Here is a 15,009-nt window from a genome sequence, read left to right as displayed (position 1 = left end):
TGCACTGGTATTGGCAACAGTAGCACCAGCTGAAACTTCAGCAGCGCTTGTTGGGAAAGAAGTGGTTGTCGTAGGAAGAGCGGCACTAGTGCTCTCAGCGGTGCTGGTACCAGTGCCACTTGAAGCAGAGGAACTGGTGGTGTCAGAAGCAGCAGCAGCAGTAGAAGCTGCGGAAGGACATGAAGAGCTCATTGGGAAGGTACTCGCCATAGCTGTCGTAGAAACTATAGGACCACCGTGAATCCAAGTAACCTCAGTTAACTTTTCCAGGCTGATAATCTTATCAGTCAGTTGAATATTTAGTGTCTGCCAGAAAAGAAGAGATGAAGTTGGTATTTTAAAATTTGTTAAATATCACATTTAAGTTAAAACTTACATTACAGTATAACAACTGTGCAATGCAACTTATTAAGACCAGTCTAACACACAGCACAATCTCTTTGGGAAACATATGGAGAGGATTCCATCAGATCATTGATCATTGATCCCTGGACTATCCTGAGAGGATCACTAATGTGCACTGTACAATATGAGTCAACATTTGCAAATATATATAACCTTTCAAGTATAAGTAAATACAACAATAGTGCTAACAACTTTACAGAAAAATAAAATTAATGTATGATATGATAGCATTCCTTTAAGACATACCTGATTGTAAGGGTCACTCTTGAAATTCATCACCATAAATTGTTGATTGTCATAGGAGACAGTCACTTGTGTTATATCAGTAGAGTTTATGCCCCAGATACTAATATATCCAACTTTCAGTGAATTAGTGTCACTCAAATAATTATTATGTATCATTTGGATTTGCAGTACACTCTGCAAAGAATGTATAAAGAGGAAAATATACATAATACATCTGTTAATAGATTAAATTCTATATTACAATGTTAACAAAAATGCTGGTTTTATTCTTAAATATTTCATGAAGACATACTTCCTGAGTACTTAAGACAATAAATTTGAGGTGCTCAAAACAGGTTTGTGTGTCAACATTATGAAAGCTTTTTAACTACATTATTACTAATTCTTACAATGATTTTGAAAAGAAAAAATCTTTATGTCTGTTTCTCAGATGAGAAAACTGAGGCTCTGGGAGAGAAAATGAGAAGGTCAAGGTTGTACAGCTTAAAGGCATTTATATGGTTGGAATCATGATGAACTTCTGTGCGTAGCACTGTATGACTTAGCACAGTATAAATAAACGATTATGGCAACTTGTCCCTAGGCTAAGGATCAGTCATTCAATTCAATCACTCGCTCATGTCCGACTTTTTGCGACCCCATAGACTGCAGCATGCCAGGCTTCCCTGTCCATCACCAACTCCCAGAGCTTGTTAAAACTCATGTCCTTTGAGTCGGTGATGCCATCCAACCATCTCATCCTCTGTCATCCCTTTCTCCTCCTGCCTTCAATCTTTCCCAGCATCAGGGTCTTTTCCAGTGAGTTGGCTCTTGGCATCAGGTGGCCAAAGTATTGGAGCTTCAGTTTGAGCATCAGTCCTTCCAATGAATATTCAGGACTGATTTCCTTTAGGATGAACCGGTTTGATCTCCTTGTGGTCCAAGGGACTCCCAAGAGTCTTTTCCAACACCACAATTCAAAAGCATCAGTTCTTTGGTGCTCAGCTTTCTTTATAGTCCAATTCTCACATCCATACATGACTCCTGGAAAAACCATAGCTCTGACTAGATGGACTTTTGTTGGCAAAGTAATGTCTCTGCTTTCTAGTATGTTGTCTAGGTTTGTTATAGCTTTTCTTCCAAGGAGAAAGCATCTTTTAATTTTGTGGTTGCAGTCATCATCTGCAGTGATTTTGGAGCCCAAAAATATAAAGTCTGTCACTGTTTCCATCGTTTCCCCATCTATTTGCCATGAAGTGATGGGACCGGATGGCATGATCTTAGTTTTCTGAATGTTGAGTTTTAAGCCAGCTGTTTCCCTCTTCTCTTTCATTTTCATCAAGAGGCTCTTTAGTTCTTCTTCTCTTTCTGCCATAAGGGTGGTGTCATCTACATATCTGAGGTTATTGATATTTCCCCCAGCAATCTTGATTCCAATTTGAGCTTCATCCAGCCTGGCATTTAGTATGATGTACTTTGCACATAAGTTAATTAAGCAGGGTGACAATATACAGCCTTGACATACTCCTTTCCCAATTTGGAACCAGTCTGTTGTTCCATGCCCGGTTCTAACTGTTGCTTCTGACCTGCATACAGATTTCTCAAGAGGCAGGTCAGGTGGTCTGGTATTCCCAAGTCTTAAAGAATTTTCCCATAGTTTGTTATGATCCACACAGTCAAAGGCTTTAGCATAGACTAAGGATAGTTTGCAACAAATCTAAATTATCAACTATATTGAGTATCAACACATGGGTTACCATAATGTGAATGAAGTCACAAGATGTTAGAAGATTAAGGCCTAAATGAAAATCATCATGAATATTTGTTATGGGTGTTAAAAGAAAATAAAAAGAATCACCATGGGAATAGGGTTGCCAAGAAAGGACTTAGGAACGACGTGGAACGTGAGAAGTCCTGGGAAGACGGATAGAGCTGATGAAGACAAAATGAACAGGAAAGGGAATGGGGTGGAGGGAGGCAGAGACACCTGGCAAAGGCCCTGAGTTCACGGGCTCCTGAGTTCACGCTGGCACTGAACAGGGCAATTACTGGTTAAGTACCTAAGATGATGACTTGATGCAATCAATTAAGGAGACAGCTGCAGTAGAGTGAAACTATAAACTCCTAGACTCTGATAGCAACAGTAGAAAGAAAATTATGTTCAGTTGGCATTATGGAGAATTAACCAGACTTTTGTGACTGATTGAGCAATAAGAATCAAGAGAAAATTAAGAAAAAGGAATATAATATGAAGTAAATGGATGTTTTGGAGCTAACTCTTATGATTTGGGAGAGCTTATTTTCAAATTGTCTGGGATTTCGCAAGCCAGTAGATAGCCTGAAATTGAGTAACGTGATGGGAGATTTCACACACAGAAATTAACAAATGCTACAAATCAGCCACCAACTCCCATAACCTCATACCAGCCAGAACACCACTGATAAAAATTACTCCCAGGGGAAGCTCGCTTTCATGTCAAAGCACTGATCCTTAGGAAAACTCCATCAAACGTCACATAGAAATAAGAATCCATTTATCACTACCTTGGAATAACAGAAGAATGGAATTTTAGCATTAGAAGATATTAACATTTATGAGAAACCAAATATATTATAATCAAGAAACAGGAGAACTATCTTCCCTAGCTTGAATAACTATTTAGCAGTAGGAAGAGAACTAAAATCCAGGACTTCTAGATGAACAGCTTCATTAAAAAGCAATATTTTCAGAGGAAATGATATAATCTTCAATTCTTTTCTTAAACTAAGAGCAGAGAAGTTACATGCCTAATTAGTATACAAAGTCTTGCATTTTGTTTCAGAAAGGCAAACGCAGGATGTCAACATCATGACCCAATAATAATGTCTATGAAGGTAATTTGATACACGTGTTTAAAAAAATGCATAGTGTGATGCAATAACAGTAAGAAAACAGTTTAGCTAAAAGGAGCTAAGAGTTAGGTAATGAACTAAATAAGTATTTATTGTTGCATGCCACTGAGGTTTTGAGTTTTTGGTTTTGGGTTTGTTTGTTTGTTTTGGCAACAGAAAGTCCACACTGTCTTACAGACTATAATGCAAGCTATATATGTAATTTAACAAGAGAAAAAGGAAAAATTGCTTTGATGATGTTTTCTTTAACCCAATATATCCAAAATATTGGGCTTCCCTGGTGGCTCAGATTGTAAAGAATATGCCTGTAATGAGGGAGACCCAGGTATGATTCCTGGGTCAGGAAGATTCCCTGGAGGAGGGAATGGTTACCCATTCCAGTATTATTGCCCGGGAAATCCCATGGATAGAGGAGCCTGGCAAGCTACAGTCCATGGTGTCACAAAGATTCGGACGTGACTGAGGGACTAACACGCATCCAAAGTATTATTATTTTAACATACGTTTAACATAAAATATGAATGTGATATTTTATAATCTTTTTAAATATTTAAAATTAAGCTAGTCATATTTCAAAAGCTTGATTGCCACATGAGGCTAGTGACTATCATTGCATACCATAGTGCAGCTCTAAGATAATCTCTCAATCCTGGGACCATGTTTTAAGAGAAATCTAGACTAATCTAGTCCAAACAGAATAAGCTAATCTGGAAACCAGGGTAGGCACAAAACAGAGGAAGTATGAAGTTAGCCTGGAGATGTATAATTCCAAGAAGACAGAAGGAGTATGTGACGGATACCTTCAAACACTTGAAGCACTGTTATGTAGAAGAAACACAATAGGTTTATGTTATACTATTCCTTAGTCAAATCCACAAGTAAAAATTAGAGAGAAGCAGATTATAGGTTTGATAGAGAATGATCCTCCTACTCTCATTAAAACTATATGGATTATCCATGGAATCATTTAACATGCCTAGTAGGTTGATTGTATTATGACCTCCAATGATTTGCCCCTCCCTATCTATCCTCTTTTCCATGCAACTGTGCAGTGACCTCCCTCTCTGGATGGGGCATTCTATCCCACCTCTGTTGGGGTTAGCCATATGACTTTGCCTATTGCCAACTTACTACAAATGGAGATTTCAGACAGCCCTCACTCAGGCTTTTCCACCTCTGTTTTTGCCCTCTTTCATAATCATGGAAATGTCATGCCCAGACCTGCGCATAAGACCATCTTAGATCATCCAAGAGCAGCTGACCTCCAACATGTGACCGCCCCCTCCAGATATATAATCACCGGAGCAAACAGACATTCCCATGACTGATTGCAGATGAATGTGAGCCGGCCAAGATCAGCCAAGCCCAGCTTAGACCATCTAAGCACTGCAAAGTTATAAGCTAAATAAGCATTAATTACTACATGCTGCTGAAGTTATGAGGTTGTTTTTTATGAAGTCATGAGGTTGTTTTTGCACCATTTTTGTGTAACAGATAGCCAATCTAGCATTTATCCTTCAAATTTTTATCAGCCAGAAAGTGTCTCATTTCCTAAAAACATGTCATATATTCAAGGACTCATTTTTTTTCCCCAGCATTATATGAATTACAATTTTTTTTAATAGAGTGATGGTATACTGGGCAATTGTCAAAATAAGAACTGTTTCTTCCTTATTTTCATGTCAGTAGATCTGATTTGTAAATGTAAAGGCAGGAAGATGTGGGATATGATACCATTCACTGATTATATTCAATCTATAGCTAACTGGGAAAGGATTTATAAAATTCAATAAAACAGTCTTACCTGAGCTGCTGTAAAGTTTACCAAGAAATAGTTTCCATTTTCAAAGGTATCTGCAAGCAAGAAAAAAGAATAAGCAACTACTCATTGTTTTAACAATAGCAGATAATCTTTCATGCAGTCAAAAAATATTTCACTGGGATCCCAAGTACTGATCGACAAATCATGACCTCTGTAGAGCAGCACTAAAGGTAGTAGCTGAGGGAATATTTCACCCCTGGTTAGTGTGGGGATGTACCTATGGAAGAGGGTATTTTTGAGGTGAGCATCAGGAGATTGCAAATACAAGAGAATCTGGATTGAACTAATAGACACCATAGGTGAAAAAGCATGGAGGCTACTGATTGCAACAGCAAAGAATCTGCCTGCAGTACAGGAGACCTGGCTTTGATCCCTGGGTAAGGAAGATCCCCTGGGGAAGGGAATGGCTACCCACTCCCCAGAATTCTCGCCTGGAGAATTCTGTGGACAGAGGAGCTTGGCAGACTACAGTCCATGCAGTCGCAGAGTGGGACACAACTGAGCAACTAACACAGAGCAAGCGCATAGCCTTGAGAAGTCACATGGCTGTGACAATAAAGGCTTAGAATTGGGGAGAGTGGTTAGGAATTTGTGCTCTCAAGAGACATTGCCATAGATTCAAATTTCCACTTTTGTATTATTGTGAAAACTCTGGGAAATTACTTAACATTTCATCATTTGTAGACTGGAGATGTTAATAATACCCAGCTCAAGGCAATGAGGTCTACAACATGCCACTTGTGTTGATAAGTGCTCAAAATTTGTTGTTCACAATCATCATCAAAGTCATCATCATCTCTACCTTCCTGGCTCCTCTGTCCCTACCCTTAGCTCATCCTTCCACAGTGTTCCAGATCCTAAGGCCTCTGGCCTCAGCTTGTTACATCTGTGTGTTCAACTCGTAATTCAATCCTATATCCACCACTCTTCAGCTCCTGTGTTTCTTTTGTTTTTCCCCACTGAATCTGGTCCTTTCAAAATCACCAATGATAAATTATATTAAATTTCAATAGCTCATCATGATGGTCAAGATTTTTAGCTTCTTTGCCCACACATCTCCTCTTTGAAATACTCCTCAGTTGATATCTGCTTTACTCATTCTCCTTATGTGGCTAAATGCCAGTTTCATAAAAGTCAGTTTCATTTTGTGTTTTATTCTTGGCCCTAGTCAACATTTCATCTCTAATCAATATGCCAACATAGTCTCTCCCTGAACCCAATAATAGTCTTTGTTTTTTAAATTAACTCCACTCTTGTGGAAATGAACACTTGTAAACTCTTATTTTTAAACTGAGCTTTGGCTAGAAAGTGAACATAAGAAAACACCATAGCCTATTTTAGCAGTTTTAATATAAAATTTTTAAAGAATGAGATTCTGTTCATATAAGCTATTTAAGATTAACTTTGACCTAACTATTGAATCTTCTTAAATCTAAGTAAATTTTTAAAAATAATTACAAACAGTTAAGAGAAAAATTAAATTAAATCTATACTTGTATCTTCATATTTTAAATTTTAATTTCTAGGGCTGGTGAAAAAGGGAAAAGTGCTTCTGCGTAGACCTTAAACAGTGTAAAAAGTTTAAAACTTGCTGGGAGTACTAATTTTTAACTTTAAGGCTAGAATATATTTGTTGTAGGAACCTAAGATTTTATTGGAGAAGGACATGGCAACCCACTCCAGTATTCTTGCCTGGGAAATCCCACGGACAGAGGAGCCTGGTGGGCTGCAGTCCATAGGCTCACAAACAGAGTCGGACATGATTTAGTGACTAAACAACAACAAAGTTTTACAGAAAATTGTTTTTTCCCTCCTATTTTTGAAACATATTGCCCATAGAGAGCTGATTTTGCACACTAACTTTGGTGCTATAAACCCAATATGATATTAATCATCTAGTCCTAATCAGCTCAAGCTGTATAAAAGGATTCTTGTTGTTTAGTTGCTAAGTCGTGTCCAACTTTTGCAACCTCATGGATGGTAGCCTGCCAGGCTCTTCTGTCCACAGGATTTTCCAGGGAAGAATTCTGGAGTGGGTTACCATGTCCTTCCCGATCCAGGAATCAAACCCACGTCTCCTGCATTGGCAGGAGGATTATTTACCACTGAGCCAGCAGGGAAGCTGGAAAGGATTCCAGATTCCCTTAAAACATTGGTTCTCAACCAGCAGCAATTCTGCTGGTGAAACATGTAGCAGTTATCTAGAGACCCATTGGTTGTTACGTTTTGGAGCTGGAGAGTTTTAGCATCTAGTGGGTAAAGGGTGGGGTGTATAAACATTGTATAATTAATGGTTCAACCACCACCAATAACAAAGAATTCAGTTCAGTTCAGTTCAGTCGCTCAGTCATGTCTGACTCTTTGCAACCCCATGAATCGCAGCACCCCAGGCCTCCCTGTCCATCACCAACTTCTGGAGTTTACCCAAACTCATGTGCATCAAGTTGGTGATGCCATCCAGCCATCTCATCCTCGGTCGTCCCCTTCTCCCCCTACTCCCAATCCCTCCCAGCATCAGAGTCTTTTCCAATGAGTCAACTCTTCACATGAGGTGGCCAAAGTATTGGAGTTTCAGCCTCAGCATTAGTCCTTCCAATGAACACCCAGGACTGATCTCCTTTAGGACGGACTGATTGGATCTCCTTGCAGTCCAACGGACTCTCAAGAGTCTTCTCCAACACCACAGTTCAAAAGCATCAATTCTTCGGCGCTCAGCTTTCTTCACAGTCCAACTCTCACATCCATACATGACTACTGGAAAAACCATAGCCTTGACTAGATGGACCTTTGGTGGCAAAGTAATATCTCTGCTTTTGAATATGCTATCTAGGTTGGTCATAACTTTCCTTCCAAGGAGTAAACGTCTTTTAATTTCATGGCTGCAATCACCACCTGCAGTGATTTTGGAGCCCCCCAAAATAAAGTCTGACACTGTTTCCACTGTTTCCCCATCTATTTGCCATGAAGTGATGGGACCAGATGCCATGATCTTCATTTTCTGAATGTTGAGCTTTAAGCCAACTTTTTCACTCTCCTCTTTCACTTTCATCAAGAGGCTTTTTAATTCCTCTTCACTTTCTGCCATAAGGCTGATGTCATCTGCATATCTGAGGTTATTGATATTTCTCCCAGCCATCTTGATTCCAGCTTGTGCTTCTTCCAACCCAGTGTTTCTCATGATATACTCTGCATAGAAGTTAAATAAGCAGGGTGCCAATATACAGCCTTGATGTACTCCTTTTCCTATTTGGAACCAGTCTGTTGTTCCATGTCCAGTTCTAACTGTTGCTTCCTGACCTGCATATAGGTTTCTCAAACGTCAATGTTACCAAGGTTGAGAAAACCTGCACAAATAAAGGCACGTTCTTTAAAAAAGAAGAGAATTCTTGCTCTCTAATTTCTAAAGTTACTTCAGGGACTCCTCTGGCAGTCCATTGGTTGAGACTTTGCCTTCCATTACAGGGTTTGTGAGTTCAGTCTCTAGTGGGAGAGCTAAGATCCCACATGCCTCAAGGTCAAAAGCCCAAAACACAAAACAGAAGCAATATTGCAACAAATTAAATAAAGACTTTAAAAGTGGTCCATATAAAAAAAATCTTTAAAAAAAGCTACTTCAAAGCAATTATAATCAAGACAGTGTGTTACTGGCCGGTAATTACCGTTGCTATAATTTTCTGCTCACCAAACAAATTCTTGACTGAAGTTTCATCTTTCACATACACTTCACTTAAGGAAAAAGATGTACTTCCTAATAGATGAGAACATCTTAGCCCATTAATAAACACAGTTCTTAAATTTAAAAACTGACCTTGTGGCATATTATTTTCTTGCAAGGTTCAAGTCCCACTCCCTTAAAAGTTGGCTTGGGTGGCTAGTTAATCTCTTTTCTCTGATTTTTGGGCTTTTTGTTGTTATGCTAGCCACTCTGATTTAAATGTAAAATAACTTAAAAGCTTGTAATGGAAATTTATTATTTATCTTGCATATTAATGATACATTTTATTCAGCAACTATGTTTTGGGAATTCTATCTATATATTAAATCAATTAAATCTGCATAAAATCTACATGATAAGTAATATCTTACAGATTTTGAAAACTGAGGAAATACAGGCAGAAAGATATAAAGCTATGCTGCTGCTGCTGCTGCTGCTAAGTCACGTCCGTCGTGTCCGACTCTGTGCGACCCCATAGATGGAAGCCCACCAGGGTCCTCTGTCCCTGGGATTCTCCAGGCAAGAACACTGGAATGAGTTGCCATTTCCTTCTCCAATGCATGAAAGTGAAAAGTGAAAGTGAAGTCTCTCAGTCGTGTCCAACTCTTAGTGGCCCCATGGACTGTAGTCTCCCAGGTTCCTCTGTCCATGGGATTTCCCAGGCAAGAGAACTTGAGTGGGGTGCCATTGCCTTCTCCGATATAAAGCTATAAAGCTTCCCAATAGATATGCAATTAATAAATGACTGAAATGGTTTTTGAAGCCAGACCTATTGAATTCCAATATATCACATGTCTCTCCAGAGAGTTAACTTAAAAAACAAATCCAGAGACTAAATGGAACTTTGAAAATAAAAGTAATCTAATTCCTTTATATCCCTCCATTTTTTGCCAGTTCCACCTATAAATGAGATAAAAGAAAATAATTTGAAAAACATCTCTCTTATATATTGTGTTAAAGGAATATAGGCTTCTAAAGTATTATCCATACAGGAAGAAGAGTAATTTAAAATGCCACTTGCAACATCATCAAAAACTTAGAAATACTTAGGATAACTTAACAAAATATGTGCAAGACCCATGCACTGAAAATTATAAAATGTTGCTGAAGTAATTCAAGAATACTTTCACTTACTTACTTACCTAATTGAAGATGAGATAGAGAGGAAGATGGATAACCCTAAATTTATCTTTAGTATCAATGCATTTCTGTTAAAGTTCTAATAAGCTTTTTGTTAGGTACTGACAAGTTGATTTAAAATTTTTTATGAAATCCAAAGGAACTACAATAAACAAATCTGAAACTACTTTAGTCAAGGCAATATGATAGTGGCATAAGGATTAAACATTCAGATCAACAGAAAAACTAACCCCAAATAAACTCTCAGCCACATGTAACCTATTGATAGCTAACAGAAATGTCAGGAAAATAAACCAAGGAAAAAAGATTATACTTTCAAGAAAGTGGTGCTTGATCAGCTGGACAAACATCGGGGGAAATGAACCTGGACTATTACATACATACAAACTATAATACTAATGAGGTGGATTCCTAATATATAAAAGCTAAGACTGTAAAACTGGTAATCTTCAGTTAGGCTATGTGATATGATTTATGATAAATAATACATATTTGGTCTTCATCAGAGGGCTCCGCAGAGCAAGTGGTAAATTACCCTTCTGCCGCAGCAGAAGACGCAGGAAGATCCCTTGGAGTAAGAAATGGCAACCCACTCCCGTGTTCCTGTCTAAAAGTCCATGGACAGAGAAGCTGCTATAGAAGCCTAGAACTGGAATTTCAGGTGAAGAGAGCAATCAAGGTGCCTTTTGTTATGTTAATGAGGTGACTTTTGAAAAGCGACTCAGGATGGTGGCTGTGTGTTGTTCTTAGTTACTCAGTCCTGTCCGACTCTTTGTGACCCCATGAACTGTAGCCTGCCTGGCTCCTCTGTCCATGAGGATTCTCCAGGCAAGAATACTGGAGTGGGTTGCCATGCCCTTCTCCAGGGGATCATCCCAACCCAGAGATCGAACCCAGGTCTCCCACTAGTTGCCAGAATAACCAACTATCAGTCTTACTCTGAGACCTCTGGAAGGGAGAGGGGCTGTAGATTGCATCAGTAGCCAACGGCCAAGAATTTAAACCCCATGCCTATGTAATGAAGCTTTCAAAAAAAGAAAAACAACAACAGCAACAACAATAAGAAAAACACAAAGAATGAGGTCCAGAGAGCTTAGGGGTTGGAACACACATGGAAATGTGGGGAGAGGGACACACCTGGAATGGGCAGGGGAGCTCTACAACGCTTCTCTCATACTTGCCCTATGCATTGCTTCTATCTCGCTATTTCTGAGTGGTATCCTTGTGTAATACACCCATAAACTATTATGCAAAATGTTTCTCTGAGGTCTGCTACCCACTCTAGCAAATTAATCCAACTTGAGGAGGGGGTCATGGGACCCTCCGATTTATAGTTGGTCATTCAGAAGTACAGATCTAGCATCAGAAGAGGGTGGAGAAGGCAGGAGGAGGAAGTCTTGTGAAACCGACCCCTTAACCTTGGGATCTTCTCCAGTAGTTAGTGTCAGAATTGAATTGAATTGAATTGTAGCACACCCAGCTGGTGTCCCAGAGTTGCTTGTTGGTGTGGAAAAACACTCACATATACATATGTTGGAATTGGTACCACAACACTCTTTAGGCTAAGACACAAGAAGCACAAATCATATAAGAAAAGCATGAATAAATTGATGTCTAATCAAAATTAAAGTTACTCTTTGCCAGATACCATCATGGAATTGAAAGGGCAAGTCACAGACAGGGAGAACAAACCATATATTTGATAAAAGATGGTAAAATATGTAACTCATAGAACTCAATAATAAAGACAAATGGCAATAAAAAAAATGGGTGAAGGACTTGAACCTCATATAAGAAGGTATGTGAAGTGAAGTGAAATGAAAGTCATTCAGTTGTATCTGACTCTTTGGGACCCCACAGAATATACAGTCCATGGAATTCTCCAGGCCAGAATACCGGAGTGGGGAGCCTTTCCCTTCTCCAAGGGATTTTCCCAACCCAGGGATTGAACCCAGGTCTCCTGCATTGCAAGCGGATTCTTTACCAGCTGAGCCACAAGGGAAGCCAAGAATACTGGAGTGGGTGGCCTATCCCTTCTCCAGCAGATCTTCCTGACTCAGCAATCGAACCAGGGTCTCTTGCATTGCAGGCAGATTCTTTACCAACTGAGCTATCAGGGAAGGCCTAAGAATGTATATGCTGCTAAGTCACTTCAGTCGTGTCTGACTCTGTGCGACCCCATAGGTGGCAGCCCACCAGGCTCCCCCGTCCCTGGGATTCTCCAGGCAAGAACACTGGAGTGGGTTGCCATTTCCTTCTCCAGTGCATAAAAGTGAAAAGTGAAAGTGAGTTGCTCAGTCGTGTCCGACTCCTAGCGACCCCATGGACTGCAGCCTACCAGGCTCCTCCGTCCATGGGATTTGCCAGGCAAAAGTACTGGAGTGAGTTGCCATTGCCTTCTCCGAAGAATGTATATAATTGTATATAAATAACCAATAAACACATGATAAGATGCTCAACATCAAGGAAGTGCAAATCACATCCATAATGAAATGCACTATACACCTACTATAATGGTTAAAAAATTTTAATTAATTCTTAGTGTTTGAGGATGTAGAAAACTGGAACTCTTAATTAGTAATGTTAGTAATAGAAAATAGTACACTTTAGAAAACAATTTGGTATTTTCTTTAACCAGTAATCATACGCTTGTCACATGACCAGGCCCAGCAATTCCATTTCTAGGATTTTACCCAAGAGAAGTAAAAACATATGTTACAAAATGACTTACACTCAAATAACCAGGGCAGGTTATAGGTAATAGTAAAAAATATGAAACAACTAATATGTTTATCGGTAAGTAAATGGATAAATTGTGGTACTCCCACAAGATGATTATTCAGGAGTCAAAAGTAATGAAACTTATGTGCAATAAAATGGATGAATCCTTAAAAATATTTTGTTAGGTGGAAGAGGCTAAGCACAAAGAGGACATACTGTAGGATTCTATTTACATAAAACCAAGAAAAGACAAATCTAATTCATAATGTCAGAAAGTAGATCAGTGGTTGTCAGAGACTGGAAATAATAAACTGGGAGTGAGGGGCAGTTTGCTGGAAAGAAGTAGAAGGGCTTTGTGTTTACAAAAATATTCTACATATTTATGGTCATAGTAGCAAACCAACAATTGTATACATTTGTCAAAACATATATTAATAGAACTGTAAACTTAAAATGGATACACTTTGGAGAAGGAAATGGCAACCCACTCCAGTACTCTTGCCTCGAGAATCCCATGGAGGGAGGAGTCTGGTAGACTACAGTGCACGGGGTCACAAAGAGTCGGACATGACTGAACGACTTTACTACTACTATCAAGTTAATTAGAAAACAATAATTTTACTTTTAGGAATCTACCCTATGGAAATAATCTGAAATACAAACAAATGTTAATACTCAATGTTGTTATTTTATAACAATAAAAACTGAAAACATCCTGCACAGGGAATAACTATAGAAAGATAAATTATGGAATATCCTCTCAATGGAATGTGATAATCGTAAGGTGTGATATTGATAAGGTGTTTAAAATAATATCTAGACATATTTGTGTCATTATGTTAAGTGCAAAGAAACAGGATTCACAAATTAAATATGGCAACCCACTCCAGTACTCCTGCCTGTTAAATCCTAGGAATGGAGGATCCTGATAGGCTACAGTCTACGGGACCGCAAAGAGCTGGACACGACTGACCGACTTCACTTCACTTCATGTTTTCAACCAGAGGAGGAAATGACAACCCACCCCAGAAGTAATACCTGGAGAATCCCATGGACTGAGGAGTTATGGTCCATAGGGTCGCAATGAGTTGGACACAACTGAAGCAACTGAGCATGCATTGTTTCAGCATTATTGAAAGTTAAGCATTATTTTAAGTAAAATGAAAGCAAAAGGTGTTACTGCAAAAATATCAACTGGTTTTAATTTTTTTTCTAATTTTTTATCTCTAAAATGTTTTCTTTAATGATGATGTGTTTACCTTTGTAATGAATAAAATCAAAAGGAGGAAACCTTTAGAAATATTTTACTTTTGTAAATAAAGAAAAATATTTTATTTTGTTGAAAAAAAAAAAAACTATAAATTCAGTAACTGCTACCTGCTACAAGATTAGAGGTCCACAGTAATAAAGTACTGGAAAATGGACATCAGTTGGTGAGAGATTGTAAATCTACAGCAATGCCTGAGGAAGAGGGGTATTCCAGTTATAGTGGCAAGCACCAATATCTAAGATAGAACTATCGTGTTCCTAGACTGGGAAGAGAAAGTACACAAAGCAATATTTCATTGACATAATTATTCTTTTGATAACTTTAATTCCCAAATTCTGAGACACTAAGAAATTTTCTAAGCTCTAATATGTTTCCTGAGTGAGCCTGCACTAAAAGAGTATCAGTCACTCAGTCATGTCTGACTCTTTGAGACCCTGGACTGGGGCCTGCCAGGCTCCTCTGTCTACGGGATTTCCCAGGCAAGGATACTGGAGTGGGTTGCCATTTCCTTCTCCAGGGGGTCTTCCCAACCCAGGGATTGAGCCCAGTCTCGTGCACTGCAGGCAGATTCTTTACTGTTTGAGCCACCACTTTGGAGGCAAAGGGTGCCTGGTTCTAGATGGTTGGCCCAAATAGAGGCAGATCTATGAACCACTGAGAGTGGATGGTCAGCTTGATATTTGCAGTAACACTCTTATCAGAGCGAGAAAGTTATAGGGAGGTTAAGTCCCCCAGCTGAATCTATAATATCAAATTGATGATCTTACAAAGCTGGGGACCCTATACCCTTCTATTACAACTACAGCATAATATATATGA

General features: G+C 38.9%; 1 protein-coding gene across 1 annotated transcript in view; it reads right to left on the bottom strand.

The window, feature by feature from the left end:
- Positions 1-15,009, bottom strand: part of LOC138439575 (probable maltase-glucoamylase 2) — a 96,100-nt gene that overhangs the window by 5,064 nt on the left and 76,027 nt on the right. The window contains exons 46-48 of the mRNA XM_069588598.1: positions 5,327-5,376; positions 652-825; positions 37-306 (exon numbers count right to left, since the gene is read on the bottom strand). Of these exons, the coding sequence (XP_069444699.1) occupies positions 37-306; positions 652-825; positions 5,327-5,376 (494 nt within the window). The remainder of the gene's footprint in view (positions 1-36; positions 307-651; positions 826-5,326; positions 5,377-15,009) is intronic.

This window comes from Ovis canadensis, chromosome 4 (assembly GCF_042477335.2).
Source record: "Ovis canadensis isolate MfBH-ARS-UI-01 breed Bighorn chromosome 4, ARS-UI_OviCan_v2, whole genome shotgun sequence".
Lineage (NCBI taxonomy): Eukaryota > Metazoa > Chordata > Mammalia > Artiodactyla > Bovidae > Ovis > Ovis canadensis.
This window is presented reverse-complemented; position numbering and strand designations above follow the sequence as displayed.